General features: G+C 70.0%; 1 protein-coding gene across 18 annotated transcripts in view; it reads right to left on the bottom strand.

Annotated features, from left to right (window-relative positions):
• Window positions 1–20,116, bottom strand: part of PLEC (plectin) — a 55,353-nt gene that overhangs the window by 7,336 nt on the left and 27,901 nt on the right. For 7 of the 18 annotated variants that reach the window (XM_041768662.1, XM_041768663.1, XM_041768672.1 and 4 more), the window contains 31 exons: window positions 15,820–15,881; window positions 15,576–15,590; window positions 15,374–15,463; window positions 14,420–14,497; window positions 14,246–14,338; window positions 13,306–13,472; window positions 12,518–12,633; window positions 12,333–12,439; window positions 12,137–12,256; window positions 11,965–12,060; window positions 11,658–11,785; window positions 11,312–11,405; window positions 10,624–10,778; window positions 10,227–10,536; window positions 10,066–10,143; window positions 9,799–9,960; window positions 9,560–9,664; window positions 9,356–9,451; window positions 9,031–9,156; window positions 7,928–8,080; window positions 7,682–7,836; window positions 7,471–7,597; window positions 7,186–7,369; window positions 6,949–7,106; window positions 6,657–6,835; window positions 5,510–5,648; window positions 5,011–5,367; window positions 4,848–4,931; window positions 4,569–4,673; window positions 4,370–4,468; window positions 96–3,476 (listed from right to left, as the gene is read on the bottom strand). In XM_041768662.1, the coding sequence (XP_041624596.1) occupies window positions 96–3,476; window positions 4,370–4,468; window positions 4,569–4,673; window positions 4,848–4,931; window positions 5,011–5,367; window positions 5,510–5,648; window positions 6,657–6,835; window positions 6,949–7,106; window positions 7,186–7,369; window positions 7,471–7,597; window positions 7,682–7,836; window positions 7,928–8,080; window positions 9,031–9,156; window positions 9,356–9,451; window positions 9,560–9,664; window positions 9,799–9,960; window positions 10,066–10,143; window positions 10,227–10,536; window positions 10,624–10,778; window positions 11,312–11,405; window positions 11,658–11,785; window positions 11,965–12,060; window positions 12,137–12,256; window positions 12,333–12,439; window positions 12,518–12,633; window positions 13,306–13,472; window positions 14,246–14,338; window positions 14,420–14,497; window positions 15,374–15,463; window positions 15,576–15,590; window positions 15,820–15,881 (7,319 nt within the window). Of the gene's footprint in view, window positions 1–95; window positions 3,477–4,369; window positions 4,469–4,568; window positions 4,674–4,847; window positions 4,932–5,010; window positions 5,368–5,509; window positions 5,649–6,656; window positions 6,836–6,948; window positions 7,107–7,185; window positions 7,370–7,470; window positions 7,598–7,681; window positions 7,837–7,927; window positions 8,081–9,030; window positions 9,157–9,355; window positions 9,452–9,559; window positions 9,665–9,798; window positions 9,961–10,065; window positions 10,144–10,226; window positions 10,537–10,623; window positions 10,779–11,311; window positions 11,406–11,657; window positions 11,786–11,964; window positions 12,061–12,136; window positions 12,257–12,332; window positions 12,440–12,517; window positions 12,634–13,305; window positions 13,473–14,245; window positions 14,339–14,419; window positions 14,498–15,026; window positions 15,152–15,373; window positions 15,464–15,575; window positions 15,591–15,819; window positions 15,882–16,442; window positions 16,683–18,814; window positions 19,000–20,116 lie in introns of those variants that run through there. The other 11 variants (XM_041768664.1, XM_041768673.1, XM_041768675.1 and 8 more) reach the window with 6 other exon arrangements.

Raw genomic sequence — 20,116 nt, 5'->3', positions numbered from 1 at the left:
AAGAGGGGAGGGGACAGTCAGGGACATCAGGGGACCCCCGAGAGCGGGCCTCCACCCAGGGCCCACCCACGTGCACGTGGAGGGACGGCCGGTACCTCCTCAGACTTCTGCTGCAGCAACGTGGCCTCCTCCTGGAGCTTCTCCTTCTCACGCTCCAGCTCGGCGATAGCCGCCCGTAGGCGCTCGGCGTCATGGTCGCTCTGCTGCCGCTGAATCTCGAGCGTGTGTACCAGCGTCACCTTCTCCTGCGTGGCGAGCTCGGTGCGGTGCAGCTTCTCGCCGATCTCCTCGGCCTGTTTGCGGAAGCGCTGGGCGTCCTCCTCGGCGCGGGCCTGGGCCCGGCTCATCTCGGCCACGCGAAGCTTGAGGCGCTCAGCCTCGGCGCTCATCTCCAGCTGTCGCTGCCGCTCCGCCTCCAGCGTCCGCTGGAAACCCTGCGTCTCCTGAGCCAGCTGCTGTGCCATCTGCTCCTTATCCTCCTGCAGCTGTCGGGCCTGCTCCTGCGCCAGCTCCTTCTGCTGCTGCAGCAGCTCCGCCTCGGCCTTGAGGCGTGTGGCCTCCTGCACCGCCTGCATCTTCTCCTTGAGCATCTTCTCCGCCAGGGCCCGCTGCTGTGCCAGGTCCTCCTCGGCCAGCTGCCGCAGCCGGGCTGCCTCCTGGGCGGCCACGCTCAGCCGGGCGGCCTCCTCCGCCACCTGCTTCATCTTCTCGGCCTCCTCCTGCAAGAAGCGCTGCGTGTTGTCCTTGTCGCGGAGGATGAGCGCACGGTTCTCCGCCTCGATGCGTGCCTTGAGCTTGCTCAGCTCCTCCATCTGCACGCGCACGGAGAAGAGCTCCTCCTCCACCTGGTTGCGCTGGCGGGCTGCCTCGGTCACCTCGGCCTTCAGCCGCTGCAGCTCCTCGTCCAGGATGCTCTTCTGGTGGTCGGTTTCCTCCAGCTGCAGCCGCAGCGTGGTCAGCTCCTGCTCCACCTGCGCCTTCTGCCGCAAAGTCTGCTCAGCAAACTTCTTGTGCTTCTCCATCTCGGCGTCGGCCACCTGCTTCTGCTTCAGGGCGGCCTGCTCTGCCTGCGCCCGCCGCGCCGCCTCCTGCTCCGCCTCCTTGCGAAGCTTCTCCGCGGCGGCCTGCGCCTGAGCCTGGGCCTGCGCCTGCTCCTCGGCCAGCTGCTTCAGCCTCTCGGCCTCCTCCACCTGCCGCCGGGACTGTGCTGCCTCCCTCTCGGCCCGCTCCCGCGCCTCCTCCGCCTCCTCGGCCGCCCGCCGCGCCGCCTCCGCCTCGGCCCGCAGCCGCTCCAGCATGCTCTGCTCCTGCTGGAGTGTCTGCTGCAGCTCCTGTTCCTTCTGCTGCACGGCGAAGGCATGCGCCTTCTCCTCGGCCTGCAGCCGCTTCTGGGCAGCCTCCTGGGCCAGCTGTAGCTGCCGAGCCGACTCCTGCTCCGCTCGCTCACGCAGGCGCCGGGCCTCCTCCACCTTGGCCTTGAGCCGCTCCACCTCCTCCAGGGCAGACTTGCGCTGCCGCGCGGCCTCCTCCTCAGCAGCCAAGCTCTTTTGCACGCGCTCCTCAGCCTCGCGGCGCCGCTGCTCCTCCTCAGCCGCCAGCTGCCGCTGCCGCGTGGCCTCCAGCTCAGCCTGCTCCTTGCTGCGCAGTGTGTCCTCAGCGTTACTGCGGATGCGCCCGAGCTCCAGCTCCAGCTCCGCCTTGCCGGCAGCCGCCTTCTCGAAGCTCGCCTTCAGGGCCAAGATCTCCTCCTCCACCTGCCGCCGCTGCCGCAGCGTGTCCTCCACCAGCCCCTTCTGCCGCTCCAGCTCGTTCTCTGACGCTTTGCGCAGCTGCGCCAGCCGCTCCTCGATGTCCGCCTTGTGCTGGGCGGCCTGCTCCTCCAGCCGCCGCCGCTGGAAGGCTTCGTCTTCCGCCAGCCGCCGCAGACGCTCGTTCTCCGCCTCCTTCTCCTTGAGGGCGATCTCGGCCTCCGTCTTGAGCCGCGTGGCCTCGCTGATGGCAGCCAGCTTCTCGGCCAGCACCCTCTCCGCCTCTGCCCGCTGCCGGGCCGCATCCTCCTCGGCCAGCTGCCGCTGCCGCTTGGTCTCCTCAGCCAGGGCGCGCAGGCGGGCGGCCTCCTCGGCCAGCTCGCGGAACCGGCTGGCCTCGGCCTCCAGCCTCTGCTTGGACTTCTCGCTGGTGGAGCGGGACTCCTCCTCCGCGCGCGCCTTGCTGGCCAGCAGCACCTCCATCTCAGCCCGCACCTTGGCCAGCTCGGCTTCCAGCTCCTGGCGCTTGTGCGTGGCTGCGGCCGCCTCCCGCTGCAGGCGTGCCAGCTCCTCCTCCAGCAGCTGCCGCTGCTGCTCCCCCTGCTCCGTCTCGGCCCGCAGCCGGATCAGCTCCTGCTCTGCCACCAGGCGCTGCTGCGCGGTGCCCTCCGCCAGCTGCCGCTGCTTCTCCAGCTCCTGCTCGGCCAGCTCCCGCTGCCGCACGGCCTGCTCCTCCGCCTTGCCCCGGCGCCGCGCCTCCCGCTCCGCCTCCTCCTTCTGCTTCTCGGCCTCAGCCTGCGCCAGGCTCTTCTGCTGGGCCACCTCTTCCGCCTGCAGCCGCAGGCGCAGCGCCTCGTTGGCCTTCAGCCGCCAGCGCTCCAGCTCCTGCTCCGCCTCCTCCCGGGCGCGCTCAGCCTCCGCCTGCTGCTGCGCCCGCCGCTCCGCCTCCTCGCGCAGCTGTGCCACGGCCACGTGCTCCTCCTGCAGCGTGCGCTCCAGCTGCGCGGTCTTCTCGGCGAAGGAGGCGCGCTTGCTCTGCAGCTCCACCTCCGCGCTGCGCTGCGCCGTCTCCAGGGCCACCTGCACCTGGCGGGCCCGGTCGGCCTCCGCCTGCCGCAGGCGCCGCTCCGCCTCCTCGGCCTGGAGCCGCACGTCCTCGAGCGCCTGCAGGGCCCGCTGCTTCTCTCGGGCCGCCTCGGCCTCGGCCTTCACGCGCAGGGCCAGCTCCGCCTCCGCCTGCCGCTTGCGCTGGCTCTCGTCCTGCACCTGCCGCCGCAAGCGCTCCGCCTCCTCCTGCGCCTGCCGCTTCTGCGCCTCGGCCTCTTCCGCCCGCGCACGCAGGGCCTGCAGCTCGCCCTCGGCCCCGCCCCGCTGGCGCTCAGTGGCCTCCAGCTGCAGGCGGACCACGCGGATCTCCTCCTCGATGCGCACCCGGCTGCGTTCTGCGGCCTCCACCTGCCGGGCCTTGGCCTGGATCTCGGCCTCCGAGCTCTGCCGCAAGTGCTGCAGCTCCTCCTGAATGCTCCGCTTCTGCTGCTGTGCGTCCACCGCGGCCTCCTCCCGCCGCGCCACCTCCTCCTGCATGCGTCGCTGCAGCTCCTCCGCCTCCCGCTCGGCCTGCGCCTTCGCCTGCGCGTGGGCCTCGGCCAACTGCCGCTGCTTCTCCAGCGCGGCCTCCACCTCGGCCAGCCGCTCCCGCTCCTCTGCCCGCTGCTGCTCAGCCAGCCTCTGCGGCGGCGGCAGAGAGAGGGAGAGAACCAGAGAGAGCCGTGAGCACAGGGCGGGCCGCCGGGCACTCACAGGACACGGCACCACCACAGTTCACTCCGACAGCGCGGTGCGGGGGTAGGGGTGGGAGGGTCGAGGGAGGACAGAGGTCACAGCGCGGCCGAGGGAGACAGCGTGCACCCGCCCAGGGCACTCAGGGCAGCGAGCGCAGCCTGGCCCCACCGTGCTCACCAGCCTGGGGGAGGAGGCCCAGGCGTCCTCCCCTCTTCCCGCAGACAGGCCACCGAGACAGATGGACAGGGAGAGAGAGAGAGAGCAAAGCAGGAAGTTCGCAGGGCGTGCGAGCCGCGCCCACCACACCGCCCTGCCAGAGCGCTGCTGAACACCTGCTGGCTGGGCTCTGCCCACAGGGCCCCTCTCCCCGAGCTGAGCCGGGGCAGCCAGCGTGAGACAGCAGCGCAGCCCCCAGGGCTTGCAAGCCTGCAGAGAGGAGGCCGCACGTAGGCCAGACGGCGAATCCACCCAGGAAGCAGAAGGAACGGACAGGGAGCCACCTGCCCTGCCGAGACACTCCGGGACCCTCCGTCCCCAGCCCTTCCACGGCAAGTGGCCAAGCGGAGAGGCCACGTGGACCCCCAGGAGGAACAGACACAAGAGAGCCAGGAGGACGCCTGGTAGGGAGCACGTGCCAACAGAGAGGAGGTGCCAGCCACCACGGGGACAGCAGTGCAGCGCCAGGGCAAGGGGGGGGGCGGGCCGTGCTGCAGGGGAGGGTGCTGACAGCACCAGGCAGGAGGGAGGGGCGAGAGCCGTCCTGAGTGGTCTCAGGTTCCCGGGGCAGCACCGGGGCGGGGCGGGCAGGAGGACGGCACTCCCACCCCAATAGGACATACCTCCTCCTCCTCCATGCGCCGCAGGGTCTCGCGGATGAACTTGATGTACTGACTTGTGAGCGTGGTGAGCTCGCTGTACCTCGTGCGCAGGTCCACGTACTGGGGGCCACGGGGAAGGAGGCATCCGGGGTCAGGCCTGCCTTGAGCCACGGGGCCCGTGCACCCCGCCCAGCCCCAGCAGCAGCACCCCCGGCCCTACCTCCTGGATGACGCTCTCAGATCCGGACTGGACCTTGGGCTTCTTGGCTGGGGAGGCCACTGGCTCCAGCTGCGCCTTGTACGTGACTAGTTGGAGCTCGTAGTCCTATGAAGACAACAACAGTCAGCTGCCAGCTTCACATTCCCCTCACCGTACCCTGGAACCTGCCCCAGGCTCTCGCGGGTGTGGCCTGGGCTGGGGGGCACCGCGGACGGCACAGCAAGACCTCCTCAGGCGGCCAAGCCTCCGTGCGGGTAGCAGGAAGCCAGGAAGCCTCACCTTGATGGCATTAATGTACTGCTTGGCCAGCTGCTGGCACTCATCCACCTTCTCGCCGTACCGCTCGATCTCCTCCAGCAGCTCCTGGGAGGGGAGGGTGGTCAGCAGCCACAAGGCGCGCCCCCTCCGGACCCACTCCCACCGGGGCCCGGCCCGCACCCACCTTCTCCTGCTGCAGCTGCTCCCGCACGGCCTGGCTGTTGGCCAGTGGCACGGCCTGGATCCGCTCCTGCCGCTGCTTGGCGTCCTGCAGCCAGGCGCCCAGCGGGTCTGCGCTCTCGCGGTAGTAACGGAGCTGGCGGCCCAGCTGCTCGAGCTCGCGCTGCCTCACGTCGGTCTGGGCCAGCGCAGCCTGCCAGCGCTCCAGCAGGGGGGCAACCCGCTCTCGCCAGCGCTCCACCTCCACGTCCCGCTCGCCGTGCTGCCGCTGCAGCCGCTCCCCCACCTCCTGAGCCCCCCGCAGCTCGTCCCGCAGGGCATCGAACACGGGCTGCTGTGCTTCCGCCTGGACCCGCAGCTTCTGCAGGGGGGCGGGTGGGGAACAGAGAGGCAGGTCCGGTTTCAGCTCCAAGGCCCTGCCTCTGGCCGCCGTGCCGCCCGTGCCGCCCATGCCACCCTGTGCCCCTGGCCCTCACGGTGAGGCCCAGGCCCAGCAGTAGTACCTTCAGCGCAGCCTTGGTGGCCTCAAGCTCCGGGAGGGTGGCAGGGACAGCCTGGGCCTCCTTGAGCTGCTCCTCGTGGGCCCTGAGCACCTCCTCAGCCCCCTGCGTGCTGCGGATCACCAGACTGATGGTCTTGAGCCTGCGGGAAGAATGGGGCTCAGCACGGGGTGGGCTGGGGGGAGCGGGGATCGAGTGCCATGAGGTGGAAGCACAGCCCTGGTGGTCAGCTGACCGCTGCACCCACTCGCTTCAGGGGCCTCGGGGAGAGAGTGGCTGGGGAGTTCGGGGACACACGGACACTTCAGCTCTGGACTGAGTCCTGGAGGCAGCTGTGCCGTCCAGGGAGATAGCGAGCTCCAAGACCCGGAGGCAGAAGAGACCTCCAGGCTGCTGCCCCTGGAGCCCAGGAGGGAGCGCTCGGCCTTCCAGACCCGAGACCACATAAGTGGCAACACCTCGTATCAGGTGTGTGCTTGACGACACGTCTCCTGACACGACCCGTCTGCTTTTGTGGAGAAAGAACGGCTAACAGTCAGGCATGTCGACAATGTTACAGAACAACAACGGGCCCTGAAGCCCAGTCAGTGCTGAGACGGAGGGAAGGGGGCAGAGACTCGCCCACGGTCCTTCCAAGAGTCTGAGCCCATGCACGTCTGTGCTGGGATCAGCAGCAAAGGAGAGAAGGGGTGCCTGTGGGTGGGTGGCAAGGGGCCTGCGAGGAGGGAGCCTGGGCGGGCTGCGTCTCCCAGGGGCACAGGAGCAAGCACGCCCGAGGGATGGGGGCAGGCCCCCGAGAAGACCTCAGCCTCAAGGCCTCTGCAGTTCCTCATCCCTGCCCTCCACCAAGAAGTGCCAGCCCAGCCCCTCGTCTGAACCCTACAAGCCACGGCCACCTCCACCCTGGGGTTCCCCAGCCTGCCCTCCTCACTCTCCTGCCCCCGGCCCCGACGTCCCACGGAGCTGTGCCTCCCTCCCCCCGCCATGCTGGTCACACAGGAAGTGCCACAGCAGGGCCGACCCCTCTGGTCACACCCACGTCTTGGCCGTCTTGGCCATATCCCTCAGCAGACCCTGCTGCCCCAGACGGCACTGGGCGGTCAGGCCCCGTCTGCTGAGAACCGTCCCAGGCCCCCGCAGGCGCACTCACTTCTCCAGGTAAATGGCAGACAGGCTGCGGACCTGCTCCAGCTTGCCCAGGGTCAGCTCCAGCTCTGAGCGCAGGGTGGGAGCGGCAGGTGACGGCTCGGGCAGGGCCAGGACCTTCTCGGCCTCCGCAGAGAGCCGGGCGACACCCTTGCCCAGTCCTTCCACCTCAGCTTGTGCTTTCTGAGGAGAAAGTGTGTAGGGGACGAGCTCGCTTGGGGAGCGACACCAGGCCCCCGGGGAAGGCTGCGGAGGGTGGGGAGCGGGGCGGGGAGCGGGACGGGGCGGGTGCCTGCCTGCTGCTCCGCGATGCGCTGCGCACACTCCCGCGCGGGCTCCTTGTCCAGCGGCAGCCGCAGGCGGTGCACGGTGCGGGTCTCGCAGGCCTCCAGCTGCAGCCGGATGTCCTTGAGCTCGGAGATGCAGCGCTGGCAGCGGGACTCCTCCTGCGCGCCTGGGGACACGTCTGTTCACAGGGCCGCCCCCCAGCCCCCCGCCAGGCTCCCTGCCCACCGCGCCCGCCCTCTGCCTACCCTGCTCCGCGCTCTGCAGCAGCTGCTGGTAGTGCCGGCTGCAGGAGCCGTACTCGCGCTCGGCCTGCAGCCGGTCCTCAGGCCCGAAGCCCCCAGCGTCCTGGCTGTCCCGCAGGAAGGCCTGGTAGTGAAGCTCCAGGCTGCGCAGGGCTTGGCGTTGCTCCTCGGGCTTTAGCGTCCGGAACTGCGGGCGGCACTTGGGGCTGAGCGAGGGCGAGGGAGGGCCCGGCCCACGGGAAGCCACCCCACCCCTGCCCCGAGAGCGGCCCAGTGGGTAAGTCGTACCGTGACCAAGGACCAGGAGCGGATGAGCTGCACGTCCCGGCTGAGGCACTGCCATGCCAGGAGACTCTTCATGTCCACGTGCAGCTGGTGCCACAGTGCGACCAGGGCCTGGTGCTGGGCCTCCAGCCTGGCAGGGCAGCAGCATGGTCAGTGCTGTGGGGGGCCCGGCCCACTGCCACCCACTCTGGCTGCCGTGCCCCAGACCACCCACCTGCTGACGGCCTCCTGGGCCTCCTGGTTGGGTGGAGGCACAAGGAAACACACGGAGGGCACGGCGGCCTCACTGCCAGAGCTGCTGAGCACCTTCCAGTGCGCGGGCTGTGCGGGGCCCAGCAGCTGGCACTGGTCACCCTTGTGCACAGTCACCTAAAGCACAGAGTCGTCACAGGGTGGCCACGCCTATGCCCCACCCGGCCAGACCCCTCCCCGCCCATAGGCCCGCTGGGCCGGGCCTCACCTCCACCTGCTTGTAGTCACACACAGCCTGCAGCGGCACGCGACCCCGCATAGGCTGGGCCTGGTCTCGGGGCTTCAGCTGCACGACAGCCCTGGCCCGCTTGGCCAGGCCTGACAGGTGTGCCCTGTACTCGTTCAGCTGCTCCTTCTCATCCTGCCAGGGAGAGGAGGCCCTGTGAAGACCCACGCTCCTGCCCCAGCGATGAGCAAGGCCCCCCACCGGCCTCTGCCCCAAGACTGAGGTGACCCCCCCCTGCAGCCCCTGGGGTGCCGAGAAGCAAGAGGTGTGGCTGAGGCAGCAACCCGGGGCTTGGCCCGACAGACCTCACGGAGCCTCCTTTCTCCCTGCGCAGGACTAAAGACTCCCCGTCCTGGGGCCCCACACCTTGCCGTCTAGGAGAGCAGCCCCAGCCGCACTTAGGTCCTGCAATGTCCTCTCCCCTCCACCCCCACTCCTACTGAGGACACCAACCTCCTCCCATCCAGCCCCAACCAAGGGGCCAAACCCCATCAGGAACTGTTGGAAGCTGCGGTCAGAGTCCACCCTGAAACCGCCTGGATCTCCCGTGCCTCCCCCACAACGGCTCTCGGGCCTCCACTGACCCCAGCTACAGCCCACAGGGGCCCCCACCAGCACGCCCAGGAGACCCCAGCACTCCTCTCTGCCCCACGCAGCCCTTTGGACCTTGCCTGCCCCGACACCAGGCTCAAAATGTGACTGGGCTGTCCACAGTGCCGGCGACGGGGAGGCTGACCCTGGCCTCTGCTCGCCCTGAGCGGATCCAGTGGATCAAGCAATGGAGGAGCTCACGGCAGCCACCTGCCTCTACTGCAGGACCCCCACACCCCTACCCACGGCGCTGGCCAGCCCGTCGTTTTCCCCTAGCACCCCCGGCCCCTCTTGTCACTCTGGTGAGCGTCCACGTGGCCCGGATGCTGAGCCTCTCCCAGCTTCCCGCTTGCCCTGTGCCCCGCCACCTCCACACCTCTGCCATCCGGTCTCTGACTCTGATGACCACCTGCCCTCATCCCTCCAGGCCTCACTGCCCACCTCTCATTAGCTGCAGAGCCCTGGGCCGGCCGAGGCCTAGACGGTCCACTCACCTGGGCATCCTGCAGCAGGTCCTCCAGGCGCGTGACGGTGATGGAGCGGTCACAGGTGTACTTCCTGCGCAGCGTCTCCTGCAGCTTCCGGAGCTGTTCCTCAGTCTCCCGCACGTCCGAGAAGAACTAGGAGGTAAGGAGCGGTCACGCTGGGCCTCCAGGGCCACAGGCTGCAGGCACTGTGACCCGAGCTCCACGGGATGCACAGAAATCGCTTAGTCATGTGCAGATGGACACAGGGAGGGGGCCCTGCCTCCCCAGGAGTGGTCCGGGACCCCGGGATGCTGCGGCTGGGCCTGTGGGGAGGGAGGGGCCCCCTTCTCACCTGGAAGTAGGCAGTGTTCTCTTTCAGGTGCGCCTCGATGCAGCAGCACAGCTGAAGCATCCAGCTCCACTGGGTCTGCAGGGCGGCCTGGAAGGACTGGGGGCCCACAGTTGCCTTCTCAGGCTCCCGTCCAGCCACTAGGATCCCCAGGGAGGTCCCACACAGCCCGCCCACCTCCCAGCCACAAGGACCCAGGCCCCCCACCTCCACTGTAGGCCGGGCAGGGTGCCCCTCCCGCAGCAGCCGGTCCCCGGTGCTCTGAATCTCCTTGATCTTCTTTTCCTTCACCTCCAGCTCGCGCATCAGGGCCTGACATGGAGGCAGCGGGTCTCAGGGATGGTGTCAGGGCCATGCCAGGCCCACCGGCCTCCCATACGCACCCCCAAGGCTCCCGCTGGGGGACCAGCCAGCGCCCGGGGCCCAACGGGGCAGGGCGGCCTCACCGAGTAGCTCTCCTTCTTGCCGGCCATGTTAGAGTTGTGCTCCCCCCAGTCGAAGCCCACCTCCTCCTCCTCCTTCTCACTGAGCCACATCAGCTCCTTGGTGGCAGCCGCCACAAAGCCGTGCAGGCTCTCCAGGGACCGCAGACGGGCCTTAGAGGAGTTCTGCAGGCAGGCATGAGCTCTGTCAGCAGGCCACAGCCCCGAGCCCGGCCCCCCACCCCTGCCTGCCCACCCCCCCATGTCCCCTGCCCCCTGTCCCCCACTCACCAGCAGCTTGGCGTACTGCAGGTCAAGCCGGCCCAGGCAGTCCCTGTAGGTGCCCCGGGGGGCAGGGGAGAGCTGGCCCTGCAGGGGACGGAAGGTGTGCAACTCACAGTGGCCGGGGTCGGGTCCCCCCCGCCGCTGCCCACCCTGGGGTGCCCGCACACCTCATCAGCCCGCGCCCGCTCAATCTTGGCCCGGAACTCATCGATGGACTGGTGCAGGCCACGGTGGCTGCCCAGCTGCGCCTCCACACTGGGCAGGTCCCCGCCCCACTCGGCACTGTCCACCCGGCGCTGGTTCTCCTCCACCCAGGCCAGCAGGTCCTGCAGGTAGCGCAGTGTGGCATCCTCGAGCTCAGGGCGCCTCTGCGTGGTCTGCACAGTCACCTGAGTCACGGGGGCAGCTACGCCGGACTTCAGCCGGAGGTTGTACTCGGTTCGGATGGCCACCAAGCGCTCGTGCAGGCGGTACACTCTGGGGGCGGTGGGGGGGCAGTTGGCGGCATGAGCTGAGACCAGGCTGTGTGAAGACCCCCCCCCCCCAGCAAGGGCCCTGGCCCACCTGCGGTACATCTGTTCTCCCTGTGGGTGCCGCCCATCCTTGAGGGTCTGCACGTCGTTGAACAGCAGCCGGATCATGCCATCTGCCTTGTCCAGGTCCCGCTCCACCTCGGCCGCCCGCTGTGGAGCCTTGCTCGCAGCCAGCAGCCGCACGTCCTGCAGGGTGGCGCCCACAACTTCGGGCCTGCTGGCAGGCTGCCCGCGGCCCTGACCCGTCCCCCCGCCCCCACCCGCCACCCACTGCCCTGCACATGTTCCCAATGTGCACTTCTGGCCAGCCCGCCAGCCCCCAGCTCTCCAGAGGAACCCCTGGCTCTGCTAGGTCCAAGGGGCCAGACCCCCAGGCCGTCCTGCGCACGTTCCCAGGCCCCACCCTCCACCAAGCTGGTCCTTCCACAAGCTCCTGCTGGGCGCCAAGGACCTGGAGCCTCCCCACCACCTCCCCTGGCCACGAGCCTCTCCGGCAGGCCTGGACCTGGCTACGCCGCTGTCCTGCCTGGTGCCCAGACGCCAGCTCCGCCCAAAGGGAGCGATCAGAGTTGGCAGCACACCAGGAGCGGAGCTGGGCCCGCTCTCCACCCACTGGCCACAGGGCGTGGCAGGCTCCGGCTCTTCCAGCCTCCCCCCTCCCCCCCCCCCCCCCCCGCCCCCTTCCCGCCTCCCAGAGCCCGGTGTGCCCCTCCCCTCACCGACTGCAGCAGGGCGTCGGCGTGGTTCAGCTGCTCCTCACACAGCCCAGCCTCCATCTGCAGTTTGCTCACGATGCGCTGAAGACACTCCAGCCTGCAGCTCACAGGGCCCCCGGGAGCCGCCGTGAGTGGGGTCCGCCCGCCAGGCTTGTGGCTCCAGAATACGGGCCTCGCCGCCCGCCCGGGCCTCCCTGCCCTCCCGCGGCCCGCAGTCGAGCCGGCCCCTCTGTGGGATTCCCAGCCCGGGGGGTGGTTTCCTCCTCGGGCAGTGACTCACCCCCGGGTGGCTTCCCGCTGCCCCGGGGCCCCACCCACAGCTGCCTCCCCCACCCTCACACCCGCCCACCTCTCAAACTCGCTCCGGAGCTGCTTCTCCCGATCCAGGATGGCCACGTGCAGCTTGCCCCACTCCTTCTCCACATCCAGGGGGTGGTAGCCGGGGGGCACCTTGAGCTGGCCTGCTTGCACCGCACCCTGTGGGCAGGCGCCAAGTCGGGGGGTGCCCAGCCACCCAGCCACCACCCCCCAGCCCTGGTCCCAGAACCTCAGCAAGGAGGCCATGCCGGCCTTCAGGTCCCCGGCCCCAGCCCCTTGGACGGCCTCACTCAGCCCCGGGTGCCCCCGCTGCCCCCACCTCTGGGTCACCCACTAACCTCCAAGGACTGGTAGATGCCCTTGGACCGGTTCTTGTCTGCCTCCTTGGCCGGAAGCTCCGTCTCCTTAAATTTCAAGAACTGGCACCACAAAATCTGTATAGGAGACGGTGTCAGCAGCCCGCCTAGGCCCCGCGGGGGGCAGGGGACCCGGGCGAGGGGCCAGGCCTACCTCGATCTCTTCAAAGCTGGACGGGAACCTGCGCTCCTCGAAGGCGGCGGTGTGGTGCCGCATCCACTGCAGCAGCAGCACCACCAGCTCCCGGTACTCCTGCCAGCGCAGCTGCAGCTCCTGGGGGCGAGTGAGAGGCCGTGAGGGGCCCGGGCCACCCAGCCCACCCCCACCAGCCCACCCGGCCGGCACGCACGTTGGCCTTCACCCCATCCTGCACGTCAGGTACTCGGGGCATCGCGTCGTACAAGGAGGAGACGTAGGTGATGATGGACTTCTCGTCAGGCTGAGGGACATCCACATCTGTGTGGGAGGGGCGGGTGTCAGCAGGGGGCGGGGGCTGCAGGGGGGGCGACACGGGGCAGGGGGAGGGGCACGCACCCTCAGGGTCCAGGAGCCGGGTCACGCCCAGGTCCCGCTCTGCCACTGAGAAGGCCTGGTCTAGGTTCTCCAGGTTGGTCTGACGGTACACCTTGCTCATGTCGATGAGCATGGGCCTGTGGGCAAAGGGGCGGGTGGGACAGTGAGGCACCCTCGGTGGGTCAGCACAGACGGGCACAGAGGGACAGAATCCTCCACCTGCAAACAGGGGACCCCGACCCCATGCTCACCCTGAAAACTACAGCACCCGCCCACTAGTGCCCAGTACTGCCCACCTATGTGGCCCCGTGTAGGACCCTGTGAACTTTGGGCCTCGCCCCCGGGGGCTCAAGGGGCCTACAGTGGGCAGAGACACGGGGGGACACACCAAGCAGAGGGTACCAGTCGGCCCAGGGCTCCTGCAGCTGCCCTGTCCACCAGGCCCCGGGCCCCGGGTAGGAGCAGAGGTCCACTGAGGGCCATTCCCCCCATGGTCTGGGCTCCCTGGCCCCTTCTGGGAGCCACATGGAGCCTGAGACTCCGGGCTCTGAGAGCCACTCGCCCACGGGCCATCCTGCTTCAAAGAAGCCAGGGAAACTTCTGGAAAGGCCGCGGGCCGAGGAGGGAGGGACGTGGGTGGGGCTGGGCCTGCCGGCACCCTACCTGCGGGGTGGGCTGGGGCCAGCACCCATCCCCCTGGGCAGCGGGTTCCTGTCAATGGCAGATGCACCTCCTGCCACCGGCCGGGCCCTGACCTGTTTGGATTGCCCCGAGCCTGGGGGGGGGGGGGGGGAGGCCGGCCCACATACCTGTGCCGGTGAATGATGGCGTTGAAGAGGCGACCGTCACGCCAGCTGGAAGTGAAGTTGTCACAGCGCAGGCCCTGGTAGCCCTCCACCATGCGCTGTGACCACAGCAGGAGCTTCTCCTTGGCCGTCATGTCCTCTGACTGCCCGCTCACCTGGATGTCCGAGATCTGCCCCGCGCAGTGGGCACGTGCTCAGCCGCAGCCGCGGGCCCCGCTGCCACCCATGGCCTCCCATTGAAGTACACGGGAGCGGCCAGGCAGCTGAGGCACAGTGAGGCCTCCCAGGGTCCCTCCCACGTCAGGGGTGTCACGGGGACCCACGCCTCGGCGCTGTGGTGCAGGTCAGAGCCCCCCGTCCATGCTACCCTCACATGGTGGGTACCCGGACGCCTCCCTGAGTCGAGGGGGGCTGGGCCACGGGAAGCAGCTGAGGGCCCCCGAGCTGGCCCAGCAGCCCCAGGCCTCGGAAAGGCCACCATGGAGGGGGGTACACCAGCCCCTCTCTAGCTGCAGGAGGGGCCCGGGATGGCTGGCAGCCTGTCTGCCTGTCTGCCTGTCTGTCGGCCTGCCAGCCTATGTGACTCAGCTGCCGTGCCAGCCAGCCTCCCTGCCTGCTCAGCTCTTAGATTTGTGGCTTCCTGTGCGGACAGGGCAGGCAACGGGTGAGTCAGCCGGTGCACAGCACGCTTCTCCCCAGTCCTCCCAGGGCGGGAGGCTGCAGCGCACAGAGGACGCATTCCTCTGCAGGGAGGCTCTTCAGGCCCTGCCCAGCCGGGGCCAGAGGGCACCGTACAGCAGGCCCCAAGAGCCCTGAGCCCTCAGGCCACGGAGACCGTGCAGGGCCGGGACTGGCGGGAAGGTTCCACGGTGCCAGGACGCCAGGGGCCCCGGCTCGGGGGCTGCACACCCAGTCAGACGCTGGCCAGTCCCGGAGGCCCTACCTGGAAGTGCAGGATGATTGTCCAGATCAGGCCGAGGGTCAGCTTGGGGTTGCCATCCGCGATGTCATCATTCCTGATGTTCACCAACTTCACCTGCGGGCAAACGAGGCTCAGTCGTACCAGTGGGCAGCCAGGGAGGGGGGTCGGGGCCAGCGGCCAGCCGGGCAGCCTCACCTGGCGGTGTCGGAGGTAGTCCAGGGCGATCTGAACGTTCTGCAGCTTATGGAAGCGCATCCTGCCCTTCTCCCGGGGCTGTGGGAAGAGGCGCAGCCAATCAGCGGCCACCCCGGAGCACGGGCACCGTCCGCCTGCCAGCGGCAGCCCCAGCCTGCCCTCAGAACCCCCACGGCCTCTGCGCTAACCCGACTGCAGGTCTTCCCCAGGCGGGCGGCAGCCCTGCCCGTGCCCCGGTTCCCCTCACCCTCCCCAGCCAGAGAAGGGAGGCCGCTGGCCCAGGGGCCAGGCCCAGCAGGGGCTTTGGAAGTCCGGCAGCCAGGCCCAGGCTGTAGGGAGGAAGGAAGGGGTGGGAGGGGACAGGAGCCAGGAAGCCGCGGGTGGAGGGCAGTGGCACTGGGGGAGGGGTCCTCCTGGACGGCGTGGCGGCCCCGCTGGGTCCCAGGCCCAGCCCCAGGCACCGCAACAGGCAGGACATCAGGCAGCCGGCCGCCTGCCCAAGCGCCAGGCACGGGCCGAGCCAGACTGGCCACCAGCCCCAGGTGAGCTGGGCTCCCGGTCTCGGGGAGCCCACGCGCTGCCTCAGCCAGCACGCGCAACCACTCACCAGGCGCGAGCTCCTGATTACGTCCCGCTCTCTTGGCTGCCCGGCCAGAGCAGGGCATAGGGTAAAGGGCAGAGGCCAAGGTTCACAGTCCAAGCAGCAGAGAAACCAAAGCAGAGCAGAGGGTGAGGTTACTGGGTCAGGGCCCTGACACGAAGAGCAGGAGGGTCGGGAGCCCTCGCACGGGGGTCGGGGCCACTCCCGGGCTGGGCCCAGCTCTCCAGGGGCCTAGGCCAGGCTGGACGTGGAGTGGGCGTGTGGGAAAGGCCCCGGTGCAGGAAGGCAGGCGGGGGTGTCCAGGTGAAAGGCAGGCGGGGCCCCAGAGGGGGCAGGTGGGCAGGCACACGCACCAGGCTGTCCCCCGAGAGCACCTCCAGCAGGGAGATGAGGTTGTGGCCATCGCGGAGGTCTTCATACAGGTCACTGATGTGTCTCTGGGCCTGTGGGGACAGAGGTACTGGGCTGCGGCGCGGCCCCCACCACCACCCACGGGCCCTGGCCGGGGGACGGGCACAGACCCCGCCACATGTCCCATGTCCACGGAGCACCTACCTCTGCCCTCCAGTGCTACAGGAGAGCAGGAGGCCGAGGAAGAGGAGGAGGAGGAAGAGGAAGGAAGGAAGAGACAGGAGCAGCATGACGAGGCAGGGAGAAGAGAAAAGAACAGGTTTCAGAGATGAGAGCTGAGCCCCAGGCCAGCAGTGGGCAGCCCTTGCTCTGGCGCGGGGCCGGGGCACCCCCCTTCACCCCCACCCACGCGGCTCTGCCCGCGGCCACGCACACGCGCACCACCAACCTTGATGAGGTGTTTGTTCACCCACTTGGTGAAGGTTTTCTTCTGCACACGATCCCGTTCATCTGGGGGAGACAAAGCCAGGTTACCCGGGGCCCGGGAGGAGCCGCAGGGGCCGGGGTGACTGCCAGGCAGACACGGCGGGGGCAGCCCCCGACGACCCGTGGCCTCCCGAGCACCCACAGGAGGCCGCGAGGGCGGGGGTGGGGGGCTCGGGGGCGCCGTCGAGTCCCTGTGGAGATGGGAGGGTCCAGAGCTGGAGGCTCCCCGAGAGCCCAGAGGGCAAGTCCTGGCCGGCCCCACCCCACACACGCCACCTCCGGAGACCTGGGCAGAAGGTTCCCAGCCTGGACCCAGGACAGGCCGGGGTGGCCGAGGGGAAGGCGGATCCCCCAACAGGGCAGCGGGCGTCCCACCCACGCAGCCCTACACTCAGGGCTGGCGCCAGCCTTGCCCAGGGCCGCCCTCCCCGCCCCCCAGCTCTGCACCTGGGCCTCAGCCTGCTCCCTACTCTCGGCCCCTCCAGGGCCCCCAGCCCGTGCCAGGCTTCCTGCGGCGCGGCAGGAAGTGGGCGCTCCCCCAGCTCGCCTGCCCTGCCCTGCCCGGCCCAGGGGAGCACCCACTACCTTTCTTGCCCTCCGAGGCCCTGAGCACAGCCAGGTACAGGTTGTCCTCTGAGCTGGTCCTCTTGGACCCCAGGCCCTCGGGCTCGGGCACGCGGAGCCGGCGCTGAGACATGCTGCCCCCAGGTGCGGGCTGGCGGCCTCGTGGCACAGGCGACTCCGGCGCCCGCACGGGACTCGCTCGTCGCTCGCCCGCTCCAAGCGGAGTTGGCCGGGCCACTCCCGGCCCCGCGGACTCCCTGGCGCTGTCCCCGCCCCGGCCCCACCCGCCCTGCCACCCGCCCAAGGGAGGCGGCCCCGCCCCCAGGGCCACACCCGCGGCCCCACAGAAACAGGAAACCCGGGGCTTTCCTCACCCACCCGGCCCGCCACAGTCCTGGGGGGACACCCAGGGGCGCGAGGGGACCCGGCACGCCGGCGGCGACCCAAGCTGAGGGACTGCCGGCTCGGGGGAGCAGAGACCATCTTTTCCCCACAGCCCTGGCAACGCCACCCCCTCACGGGCCCGTGCCCCTGTGCCCCTGTGCCCTGGCCCCCTGCCCGGGGGCCACCTCGGCCCTGTGCTGGCCTGGCCCCGGGGGCTGCCCCCGTCCCCACGAGCAGCGCCCCCCCACCAGCAGTGCCCCCGTCGGAGGCAGAGCCGGCAGGAGCCGCGCATAGCTGAGCGCTGACTCATCGGGCAGGCCCGCCCAGCGCCAGTCTGCAGGACCTCGGGGCGGGCGCTGGGGGGAGGTGTACGGGGGGCAGTGGGGAGCACGGGGTGCAGGGGGCGGCCAGTGAGTCACGGCTGGGGAGGGTCCTAAGTGCAGTGACTCACAGGAAAGGAAGCCACACCTGGGGCCTGTGCGCAGTTGGGCGGGGCTCACCGATAACAGCTCCTGGGGGCTGTAAAGGTGGGGGGGGCAGAGGGTGCAGGGGTGCCGTCGGGCTCCCTCCGCCCAGGGCCGGCACTGGGACTGCCCCGGCCGCCCAAATAGCCGCAAGAATTTTCCAGTCAGAGCATCTGGCTTGATGCGATCCAGCTGTGAGCCGCTGCCCCCCTACCCTGAGCCTCCCGACGGGCCGGCGTTCCGGGAAAAGCTCGCCCCACCCCCGTCCATGCTGCCCCTCCGTGGCCACAGGAGGGCACCCTAACACCACGGGGTAACGGGCGCTCGGCCCGGCGGCCACAGCCCACCACCCCCCACATTTGGTGACACAGGCAGACCCCTGGGCTGGTGGTGGACACTGTGAGCTGAGCCTGACTAGAGACGCAGGAGACCCCACGCCCTCCTGCAGGGCCTGGGGACGGGAGGTGACCTGGGGAGGCGACCTGGGAGGCTTGGCTCAGCCTGGCTCAGCAGTCCCCAGCATCCCACCACACGTCCTCAGCTCTTCACCTTCCCCAAGCCCTTCAACATCTCAAATCTGACGCCCCCGGCCCCCCCACTGCCGGTCCTCAGGTCAGGAAGCCTGGCGCCCAGAGTCCGAGAAGCCTGTATTGAACACCTGCCCCCTGCACCCTCTGGGCTGGCCCCGCACCAACGGGGAGGTGGGGCCCCTCCTGGTGAGGAGCGCAGCTATCTCAGGCCCCTGGAGCGGGCCAGCACGTGGACGCGGGGACTTCCAGGACAAGCATCAGCCAGGGCCCGAGTGACACTGGCTGAGCCCCCATCCCAGGCCCAGCTTTCTGCCACTTGGGGTCTCCACGGATGCCGGGCCCCCGGGGAAGGGGAAGCGTCCTGCCTCTGGTGCCTCCTTCCCGGGAGCAACTCCTGTCCCTTCGCCTCCAAAGTCCTCTCCTCCCAGCCTGGCCGGCCGGGCCCTGCCCCCGGGGCCGTAGATTAGATTGTCCCTGGTCCCTGAGATTCAGACCCTGGAACAACAGGCAACCCCGCCCAGGCTGGCGCAGCCCGTGTGCCCTCACTGGCTGGACGGCCTCCAGCGCAACTGTATACGCAGTCGCCCCCCTCGCCCCTGCACCGGGGGTCCTGCATGTCTGCTTGACCCTTTACTGTCCAGGGCACGATTTTCTGCCACAGCCAGTGTCCCCTAGAGCTGCCCACGACCCTCTGAGGGGTATCATCGCGTCCCTCTACAGATGTGCAGACTACGGTTGGCGTTCCCACGGCCAGTGGACGCTCCTGGGATGGGAGCCCTACAGCGAGGGTGGCGGGGGCCACGGAGGGCGGCAGGGAGGCTGAAGGCCTAGCGCACAGCCCTCGCCCCGCCTGCTCCCCGCCTCCCCGCCTCCTCCGTCCAGGCCCCCGCCCACCTGCCCATCCCCCTCGGCAGATAAGGAACCGCGGGCAGCCGCCTTCCTGCCCAGGTGTTTCCGGAGCAGCGCGGGGCGGGGCTGCACCTGGCGCCCCCCAGCCCCCCGCAGCCACACCCACCTGCGCAGCACAGCTGCCCGTACAGGTAGCCCCGGCGGGCCCGCTCGCAGCCCCCGTCCAGCCAGCACGGCCGCTCCAGCAGCACCTCCCGCAGCGCGAAGGCGCCGCCCGCCCGCCCGGTGCCCGCCGCCGCCATAGCCCGGGCGCCACGAGCGAGGAGGACGGCGGCGACCTCTGCCCCGGGCCCACGCCCGCCAGGCTGCGGGGCGGTGCCACCGGCGAGGAACCTGCCCCACCCGCCCAGCGCCGGGAGGCCGCGCCCCTACTTGGAGGGAGGACCCCGCGGCCCGGGGAGGCTCGGGGAGGCCCGGGCCTGGGAACGCGGGGGAGCCTCGGGGCGCCCAGGAGCTGGGAAACCGCCCTCCAGGCACCCGCAGGGGCCGACCCTCGGGGGGGGGGGGGGCACCGGGGCTGCCCCTTCCCCACGTGGCGACAGGGGACAGGGCCACCCACCGAGGGGGGAGAAGCCACAGCCCCATGCGTTTTATTGGACGCCCCCGCAGCTGAGTCACCCGGCTCCCCAGTCCCCGAAGCCGCGCCTAGAAGCCCCATCCTGACTCAGCCCCCGGGTCCAGCGGCGCTGGTTCCCAGGCCGAGACTGCGCAGACCCTCCAGGGTCGGCACTGGCCACCCTCGCGGCGGGCGCGCCTCTGCACGGCGGGCGCACCCACTCCACATCCCGGGAGCCCAGGCCCCAGGGCCCCACCCGGCTCCATTCACCGGAGGAGACAGGCCCCACCCCCTCCTGGGCTGGGCTGTCGCCCAGAGCCGGTGACTTTGAGCCGTGGGTAGGCCGAGCACAGCCTGGCCGCCTGCCCCCGCGGCAGTCCTGGGCCCGGGCCGAGGGCACTGAGGCCCGGCCCCTCCTCAGTCCAGGGCAGAAGCCTCTCCCAAGACCTGCCCCAGGACACCAACCCTGCACCTGCCCTACACCTGCCAGCTGTGGTTTCTGTGTTGACAGTCCCTGGTGCTGGCAGCTAGGGAGAGGCCTCCACTTGCCGCGGGGGGGTGGGGTGGGGTGGGGGGTGGGCTCTGCTGTAACTGCTCCTGGCCCCGGTCTGGAGCCACCTGCCCCGGCCTGCTCTCCACCCACCTGGCCAGGACAGGGCTCCAGGCTGAGGGAACCACACTGAACCTTGGCCCTACCCCAGGGAAACGGACAGGGTCTTCATGCAGGATGGGGGGGCGGGGGGGGGCCTCCGCTCTCCAACTGTGTGCTGGTGCTTAGCCCTGGGACAGGAAGGGGAGGGCACAGGGAAGTCCTGAAGTGGGAAGGAGGCGGCCCCTCACCCCGCCCCGCCT

Source organism: Vulpes lagopus, chromosome 9, assembly GCF_018345385.1.
Source record: "Vulpes lagopus strain Blue_001 chromosome 9, ASM1834538v1, whole genome shotgun sequence".
NCBI lineage: Eukaryota > Metazoa > Chordata > Mammalia > Carnivora > Canidae > Vulpes > Vulpes lagopus.
The sequence above is the reverse complement of the archived record's forward strand: the minus strand, read 5'-3'. Positions and strand labels throughout refer to the sequence as shown.